At 40.4% G+C, this 23,105-nt stretch overlaps 3 protein-coding genes across 4 annotated transcripts; 2 read left to right on the top strand and 1 right to left on the bottom strand.

Annotated features, from left to right (window-relative positions):
- The first annotated feature begins 238 nt into the window (after positions 1-238).
- dclre1c (DNA cross-link repair 1C, PSO2 homolog (S. cerevisiae)) lies at positions 239-8,349 on the top strand. 2 transcript variants are annotated; one of them, XM_053508244.1, is made up of 14 exons: positions 239-487; positions 573-624; positions 1,118-1,202; positions 1,295-1,354; positions 1,629-1,684; positions 1,868-1,969; positions 2,388-2,460; positions 3,736-3,876; positions 3,963-4,064; positions 4,145-4,281; positions 5,333-5,387; positions 5,484-5,572; positions 5,674-5,771; positions 7,024-8,349. In XM_053508244.1, exons 1-14 carry the CDS (start codon positions 379-381, stop codon positions 7,821-7,823), a joined length of 1,959 nt encoding a protein of 652 aa, XP_053364219.1. In that variant the 5' UTR covers positions 239-378; the 3' UTR covers positions 7,824-8,349. The 2 variants fall into 2 exon arrangements, with proteins under 2 accessions (XP_053364219.1, XP_053364218.1); XM_053508243.1 differs by having other exon boundaries at positions 5,333-5,572.
- Positions 8,350-8,765: 416 nt separating this feature from the next.
- hspa14 (heat shock protein 14) lies at positions 8,766-15,324 on the bottom strand. The gene is made up of 14 exons (XM_053508242.1): positions 15,244-15,324; positions 14,388-14,468; positions 13,462-13,544; positions 12,780-12,828; positions 12,502-12,607; positions 12,238-12,328; positions 12,047-12,151; positions 11,808-11,969; positions 11,558-11,713; positions 11,367-11,469; positions 10,935-11,150; positions 9,660-9,809; positions 9,486-9,553; positions 8,766-9,387 (listed from the first exon to the last, which is right to left on the bottom strand). Exons 1-14 carry the CDS (start codon positions 15,298-15,300, stop codon positions 9,300-9,302), a joined length of 1,515 nt encoding a protein of 504 aa, XP_053364217.1. The 5' UTR covers positions 15,301-15,324; the 3' UTR covers positions 8,766-9,299.
- Positions 15,325-15,578: 254 nt separating this feature from the next.
- On the top strand, positions 15,579-22,461 carry cdnf (cerebral dopamine neurotrophic factor). The gene is made up of 4 exons (XM_053508948.1): positions 15,579-15,717; positions 17,289-17,416; positions 18,531-18,672; positions 21,878-22,461. Exons 1-4 carry the CDS (start codon positions 15,639-15,641, stop codon positions 22,066-22,068), a joined length of 540 nt encoding a protein of 179 aa, XP_053364923.1. The 5' UTR covers positions 15,579-15,638; the 3' UTR covers positions 22,069-22,461.
- Positions 22,462-23,105: the final 644 nt, after the last annotated feature.

The raw sequence follows: 23,105 nt of genomic DNA, 5'->3' as shown, positions 1-23,105 counted from the left end.
AGACTGGTTTCAGGTTATCCAATGTATGAAACGTAAAGATATAACTGAAAAATCGAGATCTTACCAATGTACAGAATTTATTTCATTTTTATGGATAATTATAATGATTTAGCAGTAATGGGAATAACTTGAGAGATAAAACAGGTGTATGGAGCTTTATGGAGTTTGGATAATGTGGTGATTTTTGTGCTGCGTATCTGGCAACCCTGGTTTCCTGGTTTCCTGGTATGGCGTGTGTTTGTGTTTCGGGGTTTGAATTTGGAGAGGTGTAGGAGTGTGAGTGATGTAGAGTCAGAGTCCTATTTCTCACTTTAACCCCGTGCATGAAGCTCGGGGTTTTTATATTATCTAAGCTAGCATTGATGTGAGAGAGTCAGAATGAGCTCCTTTCCTGGACGGATGAAGGAATATCCAGCGATTTCCATCGACAGATTCGACAGAGAGAATCTCCACGCCAGGGCTTATTTTCTGTCTCACTGTCATAAAGGTGGGATTTTATTAAAAAGCCTTGTGTGTATTCTGGCTTGTGATTGTTTACAGAGTCAAAGTGTAACCTGAGAGTGTGTTTACAGATCATATGAAAGGACTGAAAGGACCTTTACTGAAAAGAAAATTGAAGTTTAGGTAAGGAGCTCCATCACTGCACACATCACATGACTGTTTATTGTTTATTAAATGTTGTAGTTTTGATTCTGATTGGTCAGAAGGTGTGTTTAATAGAGAGATTGAAGTGTATGATCAGTGACATGTTTTAGCTTTCTAAATGGTGTCTGAAAAGTTTAAAAAGGGGAATAAACAAGGTATAAATAATAATGATGATATTATTATAAATAACAACAACAGACATTGCAGTTTCGCCCAAAGACGTATATTGTTAAAGTTCTATAAAAGTACATCGCAACCTTTGCAGCAGAGTTGCAATCATTTCAACACACTCTTTTATAAATACAGTGGAGCCTTGGATTACGAGCATAGTTTGTTCCAGAAGCGGGCTCGTATTCCAAAACACTCGTAAACCAAATAGAATTTCCCCGTAGTTATGGGTTGTTTTTGTATAACAGCACACTAAATGTTTTAATCTTTACTGAATTAATATCCCATCTTTTTTTTGTTGAAGTTTAACTGTAAAGTTGTACTGCTCGTTTGTCACGAAGGAGCTTCTCCTCAACAATCCGAAATATGCCTTCTGGGAAGACCGTATTGTAAGTAATAGTTTTATAAATGCTGTTTTTTAATTGAATTAAATATATTTAATTCACAGACATGCCTATGTACTAAGAATGTCTAATTCCAGGTTGCTCTTGAGTTGGACAGTCCGACACATATCTCCCTCATTGATGAAGTTACAGGAGAGGTACAGGATGCGTTCCTTCTCTACCTGCGTAATCGACAGTATCCAGTACATAATGCTATGCAGAATCATACTGTAGATCCCAATCTGTTACTGTACATACAGCAGTGTGTAGGGAACAGGAAGTAGGAGCTGTTTCAGACACGAGACGTGCACTGAAGCTCATGGCTGAGATGTGTTTGGGCGAAATATCAATGCAGAATGTAAATTAATCACATTGCGTATGATGTAAATATGTACCAGTTTCATTCATTTAAAGTTTGTCTTGTATTCCCAGGTGGAAGATGTCGTTGTGACGTTGTTGCCAGCTGGGCATTGCCCTGGATCGGTCATGTAAGCTGTTAACTGATTATTTATTTTCTCTGGTGAAGAAAAATACCAAAATACATACACACTCATTAGGAAGGACTCAAAACTGCGTATATTTTCCTTCATCAGTATTAACATTAAATAAATATACTCTAGCGACATAAATGTTGTATATAATTGTGTACACTGGGCCTTGTCTTCCTGCAGGTTTCTCTTTGAGGGAGCTCAGGGCACCGTGCTGTACACTGGAGATTTCCGACTGGCTGCTGGAGATGCAGCGAGGATGGAGCACCTGCACTCTGGAAACAGGTGTATAGCATTATCTAGTTTATTTTGACCCATTTTCACATCCTCATGCTGCATACTGTGCAGTACAGAACTGTGCAAAAGTTTCTTCATCTTACTTCATGTTAAATTGAATTATATGATGTGGAATCAATAAAAAAATGAGAACAGATGTTTTACTGCGACAGGCTGCAAAGTGTCTAACGATAGAATTTAAAAATAGGTCGTTTATGTAACAACCTGATCATCACATTATATTATGTGGGGCTCAGTGGGTTAAGGCTCTGAGTTACCAATCAGAAGGTCAGCAGTTCAATCCCCAGCTCTGTTGGACTCTTGAGCAAGAAACGCCTTCTTCTTCTTCTGTATTTAAGCGTCTGTGTAAAGCGATGGGTGGTGCCCTGCGTTTCTCACAGGTTTAATCTGATCCTCTTTGTTACAGAGTAAAAGACATTCAGAGTGTGTATGTGGACAGCACGTTCTACGACCCCAGTTTCTACCAGATCCCCAGCAGGGTGAGTGTTTCTGATCTGTTCATATATTACAGTTCTACAGGGGCAACAAAAACTTTCACCTCACAAGTTTTCTGAATAACAATATAAAACGTACTTATATAAAAACTGAATTTTCTGAAGAACAAAACATTCAGTTTAGTGGTTTCTTGCTGTAAAGGACAATGCAAATGATTTAAAAAAGAATCTGAAAAAAAGAAGTGCATGTTTTGTAAGGGCTGTCGCAGACTGATTTAAATAAGGTGTGAGTTACGACTGATAACCTGCAGGGGGAAATATTACTAACTAAGGCAATTATAGCAATTATAAACAAGGTGTTATTTTATATATATTTTATATATTTTTTAGATATATAATTTAGAAAGGGAGATATTCTTAAATAACTAATAGTATACATACTGTATATTATAATTATATAATAATTAGACATATTTCCAGAACAATAATCACCGATAATATGGTATTATAAAATAGAGTTACTGTTATTATCCAATAATGATTAGTGATATGGTATAAAAACAATAATTTTTTTTTTTTAAAAGGCGAACAATTACATTTTTATTAGTGAACTACAAAGGGTGTTCAAGTCAAACTGGGACTTGTGATGAGATTTCTAGTGAACGAAGGCATAAATGACAGCACGGTGGTTTAGTGGTTAGCACTGTTGACTTGTGTCTCCAGGTCCTAGGTTTGATTCCCGCATCCGGTCTGTGTGCCTGGAGTTTGCATGTTCTCCCCAAGCTTGGTGCATTTGAAGCAGAAATTCCGAAGACTTTCTATCCTGATGGTATCCAAGCACTAGTGAAACGCTGTGATAAGTGCATTAGTGCAGCAGTGGATTATATAGAGAAATAAAGGGGGTTTCACTCTCCTGGCTATGTCTCATTATTAGTCTCGGTTTGACTTAACACTCCTCGTGATAATAGACGCGCTTAATGTTGTGGAACTGCTTCGAAATGAGTTCCTTTTACTGATTATGTTATAAGAGCTATAAAAATCTTTTACTCTGTCATGCAGTTGAAGATACAATAAAAATAAAAACCTTCTTACTAATCAGATTTGAGAATTTAAAAACACTGATGTACTGTATAAGATTATTACGTACCATCTAAACACTAAATGTTTTGTTGCTACAATAAAAAAAAAAGATAGTTTTCATTTTATGGGTGCACATACTTTTCTTTCATCGATATCTATTTGTCGGTATTGCTTTATTAATAACGTTCTATCGGTGTCTCGAGTTCTGTGAGTGTAATGAGATTGTCGGTGTGACTTCAGGAGGCCTGTCTGGCTGGTATCAGGAAGTTGGTTAAAGACTGGATCTGTCTGAGTCCGTACCATGTGGTTTGGTTGAACTGCAAAGCAGCGTACGGGTATGAATACCTCTTCACCAACCTGGGGCTGGAATTTAATTTACAGGTACTGATAATCAAGGAGAAAGAAGCCATGGATTAAGTTTATATTTTAAATCATTATTCAGATCTCTCGTTTTGGTTTCGTCGTAGGTCCACGTGAACAGCTTGAATATGTACAGACAAATGCCAGAAATCGTGGATCATGTGACCACAAACAGAGCAACACAGATCCACGCCTGCAGGCATCCTAAGGCATGTTACACTTCTGACTTCCTGTACTGCTGATCTGCATCAGCTGTAGTTTCAGTGGATTTATTTCCTGTTTGTGGCAGGATGATGAGTTGTTCAGGGCAAACAGGCTGCCGTGTGGCTCTTCAGCTCCGGATGGTACACCACTGCGCATCATCAGCATCAAACCTTCTACCATGTGGTTTGGAGAACGGACCAGGAAGACTAACGTCATTGTCAAGTACAGTAAATATTATCTGTATATACTGCATATATGATTTTGCTACAAAATGAAACACTGTTGTACGTTATTGTGACTCCACCGGGTCTGGATGCCATGCGGTGCCTTCTTTACATCAGGTCTATAAAGTTCCGAGCATGAGTCATCACAAAACATTTGTTAAAACCTTTTTTTATTTTTTTTTTACTGTTTTTGCCGTACATACAGTACGCTTGCAATTTACAAGGGGCGTTCAAGTCAAACCGGGACTCGTGATAAAATGTCAGGGAGTGAGAAATTCTGTGAATTACAATCCTGGCCTGAAGTGGTTTGAAATACACTGTAGCTTTCTCATGAACATTCAGTAAGTGGAACAACTAATTCTTGAACATTTGATAACTTGTCACCAACTTGCATCTGTCTGTGAGAACTGTACACACAATCATTCAACAACACCACTTACGCATTACAGGAACGCATTGTGGAGTTATTGCCACATCCACCGTACAGTCCTGACCTCACTCCAAGCCATTTCCACATGTTTGGGAGTTCCTGGGAGGCCGGACAGCCTGATCATGGCTCTGGCGAAATGAGAAAACTTTCTACCATAATGGTATGAAAGCTTTAGTGAAACTAGTGAAACACTGGGATAAGTGCATTAGTGTAGCAGGGGATTATATAGAGAAATAAAGGGAGTTTTTACTCTCATAACTGTGCTCTGTTATTCTGCACAATCAAAAGTCCTGATTTGACTTGTATTTTAACGCCTCCTGTATTTTATCCTTACCTGGAAAACCTGGAGGTGTAAATTTCTGCAGTATAGTGTGTCTGGGGTCTTTATCTGTTTCAAAGCTGCAGTTGTACGGTTTCAGAATAAACAATGAGAAGAGAGTTGATTCAACAGGAAGTCCCGCCCTTTAATTAAGAACAACTAATCGCTTTGTAGATTAAACCTGACAATGGAGGAAAAAGCAGGCCTAACTGACACTGATACACTGATGCTAGTCTCCAGAGCGATCATCACCGGCGGCTAAAAAAAAAATACGTGAACCAATTTCTCTGACTTTTTCAGGATGGGTGGAAGCTCCTACAGGGCTTGTTTCTCTTTTCATTCCTCGTACTCTGAGGTAAGGACATTTAAAAATAGATATATACTTATATATATTACGCTTGTAAGAATTACACTCAGTCAGGGTCCTGTATATCCATCCTCCTTTAATCAGATCAAGGATTTCCTCTCCTACATCAGTCCTGTTAATATTTACCCCAATGTGATTCCAATGGGACGAACCGTAGAGGACGTCACCGAGCTGTAAGTCCTGGTACACACATTGAATTAATTGTTTGCTTATGATTGCTTGCCTGATCCACATGTTCAAAATCCTGTTTTTTTTGTTTTTTGTTTTTTTCCAGACTCACTCTTATGCGTAGAGAACACTCAAAAAGGGCAGAGGTTGTCTATATGCCTCTGGGGAAGCTGAAACGAGCCAGAACAAAGTCCTCGTCTAAAGGTATAGCAGGGTATTGTGTGATTTATGGATAATCTATTATATACACTCCTAGTCCACTTTGACTGATAATGAACAGATGGTCGTTCATGCATGTATCCAGTCATGTAGCATCGCCTTCAGTTCCTGTTCAAATCGAACAAAAGGAGACAAAGTGAGACAAAGTGTGATCTCTGTGACATTAACAGTCACATGGTTGTCGGTGTCAGATGGTCTGGTCTGGGTATTTTATTAGAATCTGCTGATCTCTTGGGAATTTCACACATAACAGTCTCTAGAGTTGACACAGAATGGTGCAAAAAAAAAAAAAAAAACCTACTGAAACACCTCATTGAGTTCGGAGAAATAGACCAGACTGGTTAGAGCTTCCAGGAAGGACATAGTAACTCATATGATCACTCTTTACAGGAACAAAGCTGTGATTTTATATTTGTATCAGAACAAAGCTACAAATTTAAGGAAATTTCAGCCTTTTTTTCATATCATCCCTTATACTTCACCCCAAAAACAAAAAATGTATCTAACTAATAATTAAATATACAGTAATAATGAAAAAGTCATATTTTATATGTAATTAGTTAAATGTATGCATTAAATGATGCTTTTAAAATAACCTGATCTAGGATTTGATTTACAAAGGTGCTGCAATACAGATAAAAGTGAGCTGAACCGATACACACACACACACACACGCGCGGTAGAGGTGCAATGATGCATTGTATCATGATTTACTGCAGTGCAAAAAAGTGACACTGCGCCTGTGGAAATCTGCATTCTGTTAATGATGTATAGAGTGCAGTTGCACAGTTTGAACAGCAGAGGTCCCAATCTGCACAACTCACAGAGTTCATACTGTACATACAGTGAGCTCAACCACCGGTCATGTAATCACGTCCTTTGGTGAATGGTTTGTACTGTAAGATTAGCACTTCTTGACATCAAGATTAGCACTTCTGACAGGTCCAGATATCAAAAACCAACACGTTATACGTTATATGGTTATACAATCACATTATGATAACGTGATTTAAAAAAAAAAAGAAGCAGCTTTTATACAGCAAAGGGTGCAGGAATCTGTCATTTTAGCCGAGTTTGGAGCTCTATTTCTGATATGGAGCTCGTTATGCTTGTCAGGAGTGTTTAATCAAATCGAACTGGAACTGTGAAGCCAGTGTTACGAATCGAGTTATGACCCGAGTGTATATTTAACCCCTTCCACTTGGTGAGTTTACGCATTGTGTGTCTTGTGCCCCAGGCTCGGACAGTGATGACGAACTGTTTGGGGAAGTTGCTGTAGCCCCGATGAGGAAGAAGCTTGCTGCGAATGAGGAGAAAGAGCAGCACTGTAGTGAAAAAACAGATCTTGTGGTCACAGAGACACAAATTCTACCACAGCTGCAGCCTTCAGTCCAGACATCCAACTACATGGACTGTACAGAGTCCAATGATGATGAGGATGATGATGATGGTGATGGTGAAGATGAAGCGAAGGAGGAACAACTTCCTGCAGGTCAGGCACCCGGGGACACCACGCCCACTCCATCAAAGCCGGCTCCGCCCAGCTGGAGTACGTTTTTCAGAGCAGAGCCAGTTGTGACCGATGACAGCGCTGAGCTGGAGAACAGTCAGAACAGCCAGACTCTGTCTAGCGATCAGATGACGTCGCAGTCCCCCGAGCTCTTCAACCACGACGATGACGAATCCGAGTCAGGTCACATGACTTCCTCTCAGTCGACGTATGTATCCGAGGCAGCTTTAGAGAGCCTCAGCCAGCTCGACACAATGCCTGTACAGTGCAACACCACACACGCAGAGAACGCCCCTCACTGGGGGACGCTTGACAGACAACCAGGTGTGACTGATGTTCCCCGGGACCAGTGCGATGCCACGGACCACACAGAACCAGCTTCAGATTCTCAGGTGTCCTCAGATTTTGATCTGCCAATGACTCCGGGATCAAAGGCTCCGCAGCCTGAGGAGCTGAAAGAGCTGTACAGGAAGTTGGCTGCTGGAGAGGAAGTGACGACCAAACATCATCAGCAGGGTTCAGTTTAATCCAAGCGTCCAATAATTTAAGTGATTATCGTGCCAAATTACAAACTATTTAATACAACCATGTATAATAAGACATGCTTTAAAAGCAGTGATTATTATACGTCTAATGTTATTCCATCGAGTTTCTGACTCATAAGCTGAACATTCCAAAATACCTTGTTTGATCATGGTAAAATTTTATAATTAATAAATAGAAATATTTTTTTCTTTTTTTATACCACGTACGTGTTGAATTTTTTATTCTGATTGGTCCAAATGTGTTGATTAATGTTCTGCACCAGCAGCTTGGGGAGTAGGTTCACATCATTGTTGTGTCTGGATTAAAAGTTTACACAAGGACACTGAACATGGGCCATGGATATCATGCAGTACTTGACATTTTCTTTAAGGCGATGTTTATGTAACATTTATGCAAGGAGTCTCTAGTGTCAGCGCTGTGTTACAGTCAGCCAGTTTTATAGGTGAATTCGGGCTTTCCAGGTCTTTGGTAACAAAAATCTGTTTTTTGTTTCTTTTTGACAGTGAGAGAGGAAGGCTGACCATCATGTGTTTGCTGTTCCAATTCATCTGTCATACGTTCACTATAGTAATCTTGTTTTAAACCTTGTTAATTGCTGTTTTTTTTTTTGTTCAAATAAACTCTGTACAGATATTATCGTATATTTTCCCTGCATCAGTCTTCACATAACGCCGGCAGAAATATCGTCTTAACCTCATTCTCGACAACAAGGGGTTTATCAGTAAACCACACGCATACGTTACTTTATCTTTAGACCAGAACACTAACAATACATTAAACTGCAGCTGCTACTGGAGACGAACGTATGCAGGGAGGAAAATGGTAAAGGTGTTTCCTGGTGCGCATAACTGAAGCAACTGTGATCCCATCCGACCAAAACAACTCTGACTGCGGCTCTCAGGATGAGCGTCTTGTCTGATTCATTGCAAAAAGTTTATTATATAGACATAGAGTGCTTGCATTTATTCGTTAATGTTCACAAATCAGGTTGTGATGTATACGGTACATAACACTGTACATGCCATGTGCTTTTCATAGGGAAATAGGCAATCTGGATCGAGTTAGTTGGCAGAAAGTACAGTAGGTTGGCTTTTTGCCTCATTTTACGCCATTTTTATAAAAGGGTGCCATTAATTATGGACTACACTTTACATATTTTCCCTTTGCCCTTCATCAATCAAATGTCTTGGTGTTTATACGCTGTACACATTAGTGGACTGTTTAAACCAGTGCAGCATTTGTTCTGACATTTACAGCTCAAATGGCATCAAATCACATAAAAAGACTTTTAATGCACGAAAAAAAAAAAAAAAGATTAAATGTCAGATTTTAGGAAATGTTCACTCGAGGGAGCATGTGATTGTTTCGGAATGCCCAGGGTTTTCTCCAGAAGCACAGGCATTACAGGTTCTGCGGTTTAGATGTTAATATAGTACAATATGAGTGTATAAAATGTCCTATAACGCCGCCGCTGCTGTTTCTATAGTAACAGCCTCCGATCTGCCGCTGTCTTGCTCTGTACAAGTGACGTGGAGTGAACCGTCCCTGAGAAAGAAGCACACAGACACACACGGGGCTTTAGTAAAGAAATAACACCACTGCTGCTGTGCTTCTTATTCATGGCACAAAACCACAACAAGTACCTTTTCATGGTGACCACCGTGACGATGTGATGCAGCTCCTCTTTAGGTTCGAGGTCCCTAAGGACAATCTGTGAGACAAAATAAAAACAGATAAAAGACACGTATTAATCATGCATTTACTACTTAGATAGGATTATAAAAAGTAGTATGCGCTAATTTGAAAGATTGTCGCACCTGCGCTAGGGGTTTCTGCGCCTGGAACAGCTCCAGACACACCGAGGCCAGGCTGCCGGGGCCCTGCAGCGTGTGCTGGCGACGGGCAGGGAGGGGCGTGCCGGACGGAAACAAAACGGTGAAGATGTCCGCCCCGGAGTCGTCCACTTCCTGCGAGATAAGAGAACGTTACCGGACAGGTGAGTAACCCTGCAAATCAATAGCATTCAGGTAGAATGTGTTCTTTCACACCCGAGTGTGGTGTGCAGCATCATTCAAGAAAACACCAGCGTATACAGCGTGACCGTACAGGACTGGGCTTCCCGAATGCTTTTATTAGACAGACGAGATGAATTTTATTCCTTCGACCCGCACAAGCCTTTGGCATTTTGGGTTCCTGGTTATTTACAGCCGCGCTTGTTAATTCCTATTCGATTCGCGCAACCACTGTTTATCCACTGAGTCAGAGGCACTTGGTGTTGAAGGAATAGCAGAGGTAGAAATCTGTCCTCTTTATTGTTGAACTCCTACACAAGTAGCGCCGTGTTAGGAGAGCGAAAAAGATTAAAATAGCACGAGCGCTCTTCATTTGAACGTGCTTTGTGCCTTAAACAGTGTCCACCCGGTTGGGCCCAACACGACAAAGCTCTTGGGTTTCTCCTTCATGAGTGTGCATGATCAGATAAGAGACACAGGGCACTTCTGAAACTATTATAGAACAGGTCCATATATGCACTGGGGTCAAACTATCTTGGGATTTAAACATTAAAAAAAAAAATCTTCAAATGTCCTGCATATTTCTACAGTAGATCACTATTATGCAGTATATTTAATTAGATTTTAGTTGTGTAGCGCTTTTAACAAAGCAGTTTTACACAATCAAAAGGAAAAAAGTGTTTAAAAAAAAAAAAAAGGATATAAGCATTGCGATACTGAACACTAACTGAACTCATTTGTACATAGAATCAGATTTCGTGTGAAATCTCATCCTTTTGATTAAAACGTGATGCATTTAGATGATTCTCCAGTGAATCTCATAGAACAACAACCTCTCCCTGAAGCTTACTGCTCAGCTCTGCTTTTTTTCCTCCAAAATTAGTTTTTGTCCCAGTCCTACAATGCAGTGCAGCATAACCACCACCACTACCATAATCAGCAAAAAGTATAAACTGATTATATGGCTGCAGTGCAACGACAGAACAAACAGCATTACAGCAAAACCATTCATAATTCAATATTTTAAAATAAGACGAATAACTAAAACCCTCTCCTTTCTGCAGTCTCTTTCTCTCTCACCTTGACCAGGATGTCACTGGCACAGCAGTCCACAGTGATGGAGTCCTCACCCAGGTCCAGGCTGTCCTTGCCCACCAGGATTCCCGCCTGCATGGCCGCACCCACCGGGATCACCTCGTCTGGAGGGATGGAGCACAGCAGCTCCACGTCTGGAAACAAGTCTTTGATCATCTGCTGCAGTTTGGGAATCCGTGCTGATCCTCCACTCAGGACCACCTGCGGTCCAGATTACAGGGTTAGTGCTAAATCAGTACATCCACTAGATCGCTGCTTTCACACGGACTGAGGGACGGGATCTCAGAGCCCTTTGGTCATTTACAGTACAGCGACTCAACCCATTTCCTCTTAATGATGTTTTTTTTAGTTCAATTACAAACATTTAATCTTTACTTGACAGTAAACACCCTCCTGGCTCCCCCTAGTGTTCATTACCTTGTTGACGTCTGAGGTGGAGAGGTTGACTTGCTCCAGGAGTTTTCTGATTGGCTGGATGCTCTTACTGAACAGGTTCGAGCAGATCAACTCGAATCGTGCTCTGTGAACACACACACACACACAAAGCATTAAAACATTGATCATTTTTAGGTGTAGTGCAGGGACATGCAGGTGGAACACGTCCTCACCTGGACACGTTACACTCAAAGTCCATGCCGTCGTAAAGCGAGTCTACGAAGCAGTTAGAGCTGCCCAGCGTTGAGAGTGTGTGTTTGGCGACATCAGCACTGTTCATCAGCTTCATCATCGCCCTTGGGTTCCCACTAACGTCATGCTTATACACCCTGTCGATGTGCACACACACGATGAGCTCCAGTAAAAAAAAAAAAAAAAAAGAAAGAAAAGAAAAAAGACACACTGGATATGAGCAGCATTTACTTTTTGAATTCACCAGCCAGGTATTGAGCGAGGGCCTGGGTGAAACTCTCTCCTCCAGTGCTGTGGTCGGTGTGTGTAGCGAGCACTCGGTACATCCCGCTATTCACCTCCAGAGCCGTCACGCTCAGGGACGTCCCGCCGAGCTTGTACACCAGCACATGGCTGAACAAAAGTGGAGGATTAAACATCAGCTAAAAGAAACATTTCAAATTATGACGTGATTTGCTCCGAGACATTACCTCTTCCCTGACGGAGAGTCCTGGCCGATGCCGTAGGCCAGGAGCGCGGCGGAGGGTTCGTGAATCAGGCGGAGGACGTTGAATCCGGCTCCTTCTGCAGCGTTCCTGAAACAAAGCAGCACCAAAACTGTGACACTCGTATAAGTAAAGTAGTATTGCGTTAGCATTCCTTTCATTGACCGATCCTGTACCTCAGTGCGTTCTTCTGCGTCTCGCCAAACTCAAAAGGCACTGTGATGACGGCATCTTTGACATCCGACCCCAAAGCTGACTGAGCCGTCTCTGCGCACACACAACACTACTAGTATAAATCATTTGTTCAATCATTTCCTGCATCCCAACCACACAGCATTTTTAGAACGCTCCAGCGCCGTCCTTTGCAAAAACAGGCTAAACAAAACACACACGGCTAAAAAAAAAAAAAAAAAGCAACTTCAGAGCTCGTTCGGACTCACCTTTCATTTTGTGAAAAATCAATCTGGCTACGTCTTCAGGAGACACATACTTGGTGGTCTCCCCCGTGTCGAGTTCATACATGGGCAGATCCCCTTTGCTAACGATCTAAAGTTGTGACAAAGAGCACAACCAAAGAAAAAAAAATCGAACCATGTGATTCGTGTAAATATTTCCCCAAACAGCTACATTATTCCTTTCAGTAAAGTGTTTTTGGATCAAAAAAAAGAAGAAAAAAAAGATGATGACTAATCAGAAGCGAGATCAGACAGGTACTCACTGTGCATTTGCTTTCATCTCTGTGTGTCTGAGCCTCTGGGTCATCATAGCTAAAAGAAGGTGTATGAATGATTTTAATCCTCACAGAATGTTCAAAACTTGCATTATGAGCCAGAGTGCAAAGTTTGCATCCGGGTAAAAAATAGTAAAATGCATCTATAAAACCTAAAACTAAATACAGAGCACATTTCATCATCGTCTCTAGGGTGTGTAAACTTTTGCACTCAACAGTAAATAAAATGAGCAGTAGGGTTTAGGGTTTTGGGAGACAGGTCAATACACCAGTTGATTTTACTTGCCTTCTTAAATTATTGTGACTCAAGGAAAAATCATTCCTTGATCCCTATATTGATTTTCATTTAAGGACAACAATATTCCATTCTCGTTATCCAAGAATGAATTACGGTTATTATACGGGTACTTATAATATATAGCCTTGTAATAGCTCATTAATATTCAATAATTATCACTATTGATTGATAAAAATAAATCAGGATCATTTTTTGACATATCGCACAGGATTAGATTAGACTCGTTAAAAAACAAACAACAAGGCTTTAGAGAAACAGCACAGTTGCAGTCTTTCACAAAAGGTCATATGTCTGGACCAATAAGCTGCATGCAGGGATTTGATTTAGGAAAAGAAAAAGAAAAAAAATAAAAGCCTGAGACGTGAGACGTACCGTCTGCCGAGAATCTGCTTCACTTTGACCACAGTGTTGGCAGCGTTCCTTATTCTCCCCTGCTTCGCTGCGATACCAACAATCTGAGGAAAATGCCAAAGGGAATTGGAGACACTAATGATGTGTGTTCAGGATATATAAATAAATATATACTTCACTGCTGTTAAGTCTAAACAAGAGCTAAAAATTATGAGCAGAAGGGAAATTTTATTATTTTAACTATGCAGGCTGAAAATGAAAGCATAATGTGTCTGTTATAAAATTTGAGAAACAAATGAGATACAGTCAGATCCAGAAATAATGGCACCCTTTATAAATACAACAAGTGCCTTGGTTAAAAATGATGGTATTTAAACTAGAAGATGAACACAAGCCTCTTTTCAGAGCTTCTTCATGAATGTACATTGCCAAGACAGAGACACAAATGACTGGGCTTGTTGACCAACGGTAATGTAAAATGTTATCAAGCGTGAATGCCGGCATAGCTGATTGTCTGTGTTCATGAAGTTTGCATGTGTCCCCTGTGCCTGGTGGGTCTCCTCCAACAGTCCAAAGACTTGCAGATTAGAGGGCCAAGAAAGTGGGCTCACTCACAATTTTGACTAAGAACACAACTATGAATAAAGAATGGTACAAAAACATCCTCCGAGAGTGACTGGCTCGGGGGGAAAAGTCAGGATGTGGCCCAGAAGTTGATTGACAGCAGGCCAGGGCAAATTGCAGAAGTCTTGAAAAATACTCAATGCTGCACATATTGACTCTTTGCATTAACTTAATATAATTCTCAATAAAATCCTTTGACACCTAAGAAAAGGCTTGTAATGATATTAATTTATTACTAAAGTAAGTAAGTAAAATGATATTTGTGTCATTCTCAAAACTTTTGGCCACGGCTATACAAAGGTGCATGTGTGCATCTTCTTTACCTGCTCAGTTTCTCTGTAAGCCACAACAGCTGGAGTGACTCTGTCCCCTGCGTCATTAGCCACCACATCAGCCCGTCCATCCTGAGACACATCACAATGATCATATAGCAAAACTAACCCTACCCACATGTAGTGAGACACAATTGATCCAGATATGCACGGAGAGCAATGATGGACTATAATAAACTGTATGCAGTGCAGCTAGATGACAATAACACCACAGTGCAAAAGTAATGGCACTGTACAGGCATTTATTTCACAGGTAATTACACATATCATAACATCCTAATAGGAAATAAGACTAATGCTAGACTATAATAAACTGCATGCATTTAACCCGCTACAATAAACCTGCAGAGTAAAAGTAATGGCACCGCAGATTTATCATCATGCTGTTGGTTAGATCTTATTACAACATCCTGATATGCACTGAAAACAATGCTGACTATAATAAACTGGACGTATGTAACCAGCTAGATGACAATAACCCCTCAGTGCAAAAGTAATGGCACTGTACAGGTATGAGACATAACATACACCTGTAATCTTACATGAATTGAGACATAACATCCTGATATGCACTGAAAGAAATGCTGGACTATAACAGACTGCAAAGACTTTTTCAGCTGGACGACAATAACCCTGCAGTGCAAAAGTAATGGCACTGTACAGTATTTATTTTACATGTAATGATACATAACACCACATAACATCCTGACACGTACTGAAAGCGATGCTGGACTATAATAAACCGTGTACTTAACCAGCTAGGCGACAATGAACCCGCAGCGCAAAAGTAATGGCACCGTACAGGTATATAAATCACGTGATTTTAACCACCGTTTTCAACGTTTACCTTGAATACTGCAACACACGCACACGTGTATCCAAAATGTACGCCGATCGCAGCCATGCTTTCTCATGGAAAAAAAGCCTCTACAGCTACCGGAAACAAAAAAGGAGGCGGATTTATTTTTCAACCAATAGCAGACGAGTTTACGAGACAAGGCGGGTTGATCTCATTGTTCTTGACCAATAGAAGAGAAGTACTTTTAATCTCCGAACAGTGGCACGCGAATATGGCAATGATTGACAGCGCATTCAGCCAATTAAATTAAAGAACCGGTGCGCGAGCTGGAATCCAATGAATGAACAGCGCCAAATTTAGAACGCGCTGCTGGAGCGGGTAATCATGGGTAATGTAGTCCTGAGGGAAAAGTGCGCCACGGCTGATATAACGCTCAGACGAACATGCATTTAAACAGCACCACAGCAGTGATCTGGCTTTTATGCGCTGTTTTTGCGGTAACCGAGTCAGAGCCGTGTGAAGGTGAGGAGGCCTGGGCTTCTCGGGTTGCCGAGCGCATGCTTCTGTCTGTTTCTGCGTGTAAAAATAGAAATGTGCTGCAAAGCATGAAGTGTAAAAGGAAAGCATGCTTGCATTATTACACAGCTAACATTACTCGAGTATTACTCAAATTGGAATAAAAAATAAATATAGTTATATATATTATATATTATAAATATAAATAGTGTAAGGGTAATTTAGTCGCGTTATAGGTTTAAATCTGCTTTATGCAACTAAACCTTTCCCTGCACAGTATGCCTAAGCTCTACAGTATAATAAAGTGTGCATGCATGTCAACAGTCCCTCAGGCCACTATACACACCTCCCAACTGTTGATTCAGTTAGTATGCCAATAATATTATGACGTCATCTGGTGGTGCCTACTAGCAACCTTTTTTTGCAAATGTGTTAGCCCTTTTCGCTGACTAGACTAGTCAAGTACCCTTCACTTCACTAGTAAAGTAGGGGTGAAATAACCTCAGTGGTTTGGGTTTAGTCGTGAGGATCAGGTTCGGCTTCATAAAAAGTGATCAGTGATTGATTAACGGAATAAAAGGTGATCATTGATTGGTCATTGTAATTAAAGGGGATCAGTGATCGATCATTGGGAACAAATGTGATTAGTGATTGATCACTGGATTTGTGATTGATCACTGGATTTAAAGGTGATCAGTGATTGATCGTTGGGATTAAAGGTAATCAGTAATTCAGTGCCGGTCCCAGGCCCAGATAAAAATGGCAGGCTTGCGTTAGAAACGGCATCCAGTTGTTGTGTGCGGATTGGATGACCGGCTTTGGTGACCTCTTGATTACAATTTACCCCAGGATTACAATTTGCCTTTATTGTAACTAAGAACCTTAAACCTGTCCCAGCATCAAGCACTATGATACGTTCTGGACAAACTTGTTTAATCCATGGAGGCCCCACCCCGCAACCCACAGCACCCAAAGTTTTATCTTTAGTAACCACTTTGTCTTGGTCAGGGTTTCTAGGTACTGGACAAGTAGTATGAATACACCAGATGCCATAAACACACACACACACACACACACACACACAGACTCATTCAGAGTTATAGGTGTAACCAACTACTCATCTGACATGATTTTGGGAACTGTGAGGCAACCAGAGTTCCCTGAGAAACTTAAGCAGTCATGCACAGAAACTCTACACAGACAGCACCACCTCCAGTACTACTGTGCCACCTTAATGAGGGAAACAGCAAGAAAAACATCCTTAATGCACTAAACAACTAGAATGTTCATGCATGTATCTGTATGTGACAAACGTGCAAATTGTGTTAAAATCTATTGAACAGGAAATGAGCTTAAATATTTGGTCTAAAAGAAAAAAACAAAAACTAAGTCTGGACTTTGTAGTAAAAGTATATGATGGCATTTAAATGGACCCAGTACACTACTATTGAGGGATACATAGTTATGCACACCTCTACACTACACACTCTCTTCCAGTAAATATTTTAACTTCAGTGTTCTCATAAAAGTAGAATTCAAACATAGTATTTATTGCTGTGTGTGTGGGTGTTGTATAGTGTGTGTGGGATTTTTAGAACGTCTTTACAGGTCTTTGGCTGCGACTCGCAGGGAGCTGTCCTCAGCACTTGTAGAGGAGGAGCTTATTAAAGCATGTGCTGAAGCTAAAGGGAAAGAGAGCCGACTAGTAAGACACACACACATACAGTACACACTCACATAATGTACAGACCTACTAAAGGTATTGGAACAGCAAGGCTTGTTCTTTTCTCTGTGTTATACACCAATTAGCCATAACAATAACACATTACCATTGGTTATCGAGTGGTGCACAGGATCAAGGGCAATCAAGGCTTGACCATGCCCTGGAGACCAAAGGCTAGCCAGCATGTATGGCCTGAAATAAAAGTAAATGCTGGCCATCATAAAAGGCCACTAGAACACCCAGTGCACAACAGACTGACACGCCCAGGGCTCAGCAAGCAAAGAGCCTAGGGTCACTGACCTGGCCTCAAAACTCCACAGAGTCCAATTAAATCGACAGCCCCTAAAGGACCCGCTGCTAACGTCCAGGTTCCAGAAACCACTGGGGCCCTTAGCCTTGTGGAGCCCCGAGGGGCCAGAGCTACCCAGGTGGTACAAAGTAAACATACACAAACATAATGGTTTGCTTTGTAATGCTGTGGCTGAAGAGGTTTGTATGATATTACATATTATATTATTATGATATATAAGTTTTTATCACTTGAAAAATTGACTAACTCAGACAAAAGGTGCCATGTCCTAAGTTGTCAGGGTATAAAAGCTGAAATTCTGATCTATCAATCCTAGTTATCTTTAGTTTTTTACACCTCACTGCAGAGAATGTAAAAAAAAAAAAGCTGCCCTAGTCGTTCCAATACTTTCTGAGGGGACAATTTATTATTATTATTATTTGTTTCCTCCCATGAAATTGAGCTAATGTATTACACCTCGGTGCATCCATGCCTACTAGAATATTCATGTCATTGCTTGAAAGAACACTGGAACTCAATTATATTTCCGAGAAGCCCTTAAAAAGCATTTAAATGGTACTTTGCTATAAATGAGAGTTGTTTTCTATCGGAGTTGTACGTTTTTTGGGTGTGTTTAGGGGGATGGGGTTGGTGATTTTTTTTTTTTTTTTCAAATAAATATAATATTTTTGATAGCATGGAAGAGTAGATTTAATATAAGAAATTTTTTAGACTGAATGTTGTAAACGGTAGTACTTAGATTAAAGTCTCTCTCTCTCTCTCTCTGTCTGTATGTGACTCCCTCAGTGTTATTACCTCGGAGCCTCCAGTGACGCAGCTGCGAAAGTGACCGGAGAGGTGAGCCGCCCTCTCAGCGCCCATGTCCCGGTGCAAAAGATCTGCCAGAGACTCCAGCAAAGAGACCAACAGATCTGTGAACTGCGATATGGTACAAGCCCAGGAGCAGTACTGTTTTCTTATCTCTAATTATTCCCTGTTTAAAGCTCTGTTAGGTTTAATCAGTACAGTCCAGCTTACAAAAAATTGAGTATAAACTCCTGTTAAAATTTCCACTGATATGATTTTCCTTTTTCTGGAACTTTTATGTTTAGCAGTGTGTAAAACTCCATGATCTAAATCATTACATGCTCGCCTCAGAACTCAGACATAATTCCTTCAGATCAGACCTACTCCCTCAGTAACACCATCGTGCTATAAAATTATTTCATAAACAGGAGAATATACTATATATACACACCAGAATTTAATCATCTGAATAATTTCGAACGCCCACTATCTATCTGAGTTTGAGTCACACCAAGCTATATGTTAAAATGGTGATGTTCTGTTTCTGGCGTGGTCTTTTGCACATTTTATGTCAGACGCTGGATTAATAACTTTATGATACTGTACAACTTACTTTGTGTAAGGTTCCTTGAGTTTATATGCAGATTTTTAGACAGTTGGAAATTGCTTTACATGAGGCATAGATTCATATTTTTGAACTAAATACGAGGGGCGTTCAAGACGAACCGGAAAAATGAAGGCGTAAAACCGGTTGACATTTACTGAAGACTTCAAGCCCATACAGTAATAAGACTCATGTTATGTGAGGGGAACTGTACACACATCATTCAGCAACAGCACATGCACATTACCGGAGCTCAGCTGAAAGTTATTGCCGCATCCTTTGTACTGTCCTGACCTCACTCCAAGCCAAGTGTTTTTACTCTTATAACTGCTCTGTTAGTCAGCACAATCAAAAGTCCCGGTTTGACTTGACCACCCCTCGTACAATTTTTTTGAATACTATTTAGCAAGCCATAGGTGACCCCGAAGAAAACCTTGAATCCAAAGGGAACCCCTCCCACTCATCTGTGAAACCCGGTTTTCAACATTACAGGATACAGATTTCGAAGTGTAAAGACAAACAGTAATAAGAGTGATACAAGATGTTCAGTGTAGCAGATTATGAATAAGTGCCCTGGGATAAGCACAGGACAGTCTCAGCAAATCCACAGTATCCAGGTGAGAATATCCACAGAGATTATACAATGATGAATCGTGGGTATAAACTGCTTTTGGGAAGTGCATGTTTAGGGTTTCCATGCGGGACCGTCCATAAAAGCGGAAAATGAGTCAGAAGTGCTGAAGCTTCAAGCACAAGTAGAGCATCATGGTGAATCAGCCGGGTCCAGAAGGCGAGATTTTCTTCCTAAATTAAATTTTGGGCCAGTAAGCATGAGTCAGGGTGTATACAATCTTTTGTCTTTGTTTTTTTTTAACCTGACATAGGACATGTTCTAATAATGTATGTTGGTCAAAGACTGAATTGACAAATTGAGAGAAAGGAAATATGCACTGGAAGTGCAGTCTACCACCACTACTACTACATTACCACCACTACTACCACTAAGAACTCCTTAAATAAATACACCAAACAGTTCCTGAAAGTTTAAAAGAAGCATGTCAGGAATGCTAGCTTGTTAGATTCTGAACGTACAGTATTACTAGCGGGGAAGCTTATTTTTTTTTGGTATGATTTTCCATCAGTGAACTCGTGTCATAAAGTGCAGCTCAGATTCCCCAGAGCAGGTGCTAACGGCTAGTCTTTCACCACACCACTTTCCAGGGCATTAGTGGTTTGTAAACAGTTTGTTTAGAGGGGTAAAGCCTTTTAAAACTGAGTGACATGAAGTTTGACGTGGCCGCTTCCTGCATAGATTTCATAGATTTCATAGAATAGAAGTTATTATTGGCAGTTCCAGGGTCCGGGTTCGATTCCTGCCTCGGATCTCTGTGCATGGAGTTTGCATGTTCTCCCCATGCTTGGTGGGTTTCCTCCAGGTTCTCAAATTTCCTTTCACAGTCCAAACACATGCAGATTAGCCTAACTGGCGTTTCCAAATTGCACGTAGTGTGTGAATGATGACTGGAGGTCCTACCACGGTTGTACAAATGAGAATAAATACAATGGTCATCTCTGGCCTCCATGGTCCATGGTTGGACTACAGAGGTTCTTAAAGGGATGAATGGATGGAAAGTTATTATTATTATATTATTTACTGGCAGGTTAATAAAAGGATCAATAATCCAACCAAAGAATTATGGCTAGGGTAACAATGAAAAATAATTTGTATGCTAATAAATGGGTAATTACTTAATGAATTATTTAATTAATTAATCACTAAAAAAAGTCATTAGGTGCAGTCCTAATTAGGTCCATATTGACGTGATGACTCTAATACATTATCATATACTGTATACTAACAGCTCATTCACTGGAACTCGTATGGTGGCCGCTCCACCACCAAAACATTATTAAGACCAATAATAATCTGCTTTTAAAATTTTTCTTTAAACAAAAAAGAAAAGCATACAGAGCAATCATTAATACAATGCTTTTTTTTTTTCTTTTTTTTTTTTTGATTGAGGAGAAATTTCTTGAACATTTATGCAAGGAGTGTGGAGTGTCAGCACTTTATAACAATCACAGTTCTTTTCAAAGATTCCCAGCAGGAGAAAGTCTCGCAGACAGAGGTGTTTATGATTTGCATTTTCTTTGTAAAATATCAAGAGGCAAAATGACAAAAAAGAGAAAAGAAAATGATGTTAAGGGAATGACTTTTTATTGCTGCTAATTGCTACTGTATAACGTAAGTGATAACGGGAGATACATTTTTAATGCAGACAATCAGGGAATAAATCTGAGGTTAAAATATAACGGCATTAATAAATTAAACACTGTAATCATTCGCAAAGCAGTGGAGTAACAGACAACAGACCATTGGGTTATGCGAAGATAATCCTTTTCACATTGGGACGTACAGTATCACTCCACCCCAGCGTGGATTATTTTCATAGTGTGTTATTACTTATTTAAACGCATAACTGTGTCAACCTGTAATTAACTCCCTAACATCCTAGCGTATTACTCCAGGTATTCATCATGGAGCATGGTATCCTGTAATTACAGCAGAACTAATTGCTATGTGATTAGGAGAGTGAGGAAAAAAAGTTTGGACACACTAAAGGATCCTGGGAGCTCATGGGTTAAAGCAGTCTCAACACTCAGTCACTGGGTTCATCCTGTCCTAATACCAACATCTTGCATCTATCTACCTAACAGTGTGTTTTTTTTGTGCGTGTTCCAGAACACCAGGTGCTGGACTGGAGTCGAGAGGCTCTGTCTAAGATGCGAGTGCTGGAGCTGAAGCGAGTCTTGGCCTCGTGGGGAGAGGAATGCCGTGGGTGCCTGGAAAAGACTGAACTGGTCGATCTTATCCAGGAGGTGGCCCCCAAGCACAGCCCAGCTCAGGCCAGGACACACTCTTCGGAACTCTGAAAGCCTCCTAGTGCAGCTGCATGCTGAGAACATGCAGTGCAGATCTCGAAGGTCCTCCTCGTGCAGCTCTGAGCTGAGGATGCAGAAATGTGTACGTGATCTTTGTGGTGATTGATGGTTTTGTTCAGGTGTAGGACTTAAACAATTAATAAAACTGTTTCAGTGTATCAGATCTGAAGAAGCACGGACCAGTTTTGTGACCTACACTTTCTTTGTGAACAAACAGACGAAGCACTTGAGATGATTACACTGCAGCTCTTATCATTTGTGGGTGAACATATCAGGCTTGGTATCATTTACAATGCGTCATTCTGACTCCCAGAGAATTGTTTTAATGTTTGTTTTCTGTTTTTTTTAATTGTTAAAGTGTTAACTAGGTGGAATCAGACCCCAGCTTACCATCCGATACAATAGTGCCTTGCATAAGTTTTCGCCCCTATACACTTTCATACATTTTGTAATGTTACACCTTGGAAGTAGAATAAATGAAATACAATAAGTTAATTGTACATTACCACCACCATAGCCTATAATACTGAAGTGGAAGTAAAAGTCATTATAGTTTGCAAAATGATTTATGACAAAACATTTGTGCTTGCATAAGTTTTCACCCCCATTTCACAAAATCCCTAAATTAGTTTTGGTGTATCCAGTTGTCATCTAAAGGTCACATGATGTGTTTACCCTCAAACTTCTTAAGTGTCACATGATTTCAAGAGAAATACACCTGTTCCAGAGGACCCTTACAAGGCATACAGAAACAAACAGCAAAAAAAAAACTCCCTTAACCTCATGAGACCCAGCCTCTACTGTTGTGTATGTTCCAACAATCTTCATATGTTGTTCGCATCTGAAAAGGTTAAAAAACACTTTTAAGTCCATTTGTAAAATATGGACAGAATATGGCACAAATGTGATCTTTCCTACTGAAGGCAAACCAAGGGTAACTCTGAAGTTGGGGGAAAAATCCACCGTTCAGACAGGAAACGCTGCTCACAGGACAACAGTGTCCCTTCCTCTAGATGTCCGTACAGCAG

The sequence above is a fragment of the Clarias gariepinus genome, chromosome 12, assembly GCF_024256425.1.
Source record: "Clarias gariepinus isolate MV-2021 ecotype Netherlands chromosome 12, CGAR_prim_01v2, whole genome shotgun sequence".
NCBI lineage: Eukaryota > Metazoa > Chordata > Actinopteri > Siluriformes > Clariidae > Clarias > Clarias gariepinus.
Note: the sequence above shows the minus strand (reverse complement) of the source record. Positions and strands in the feature narration are given on the sequence as shown.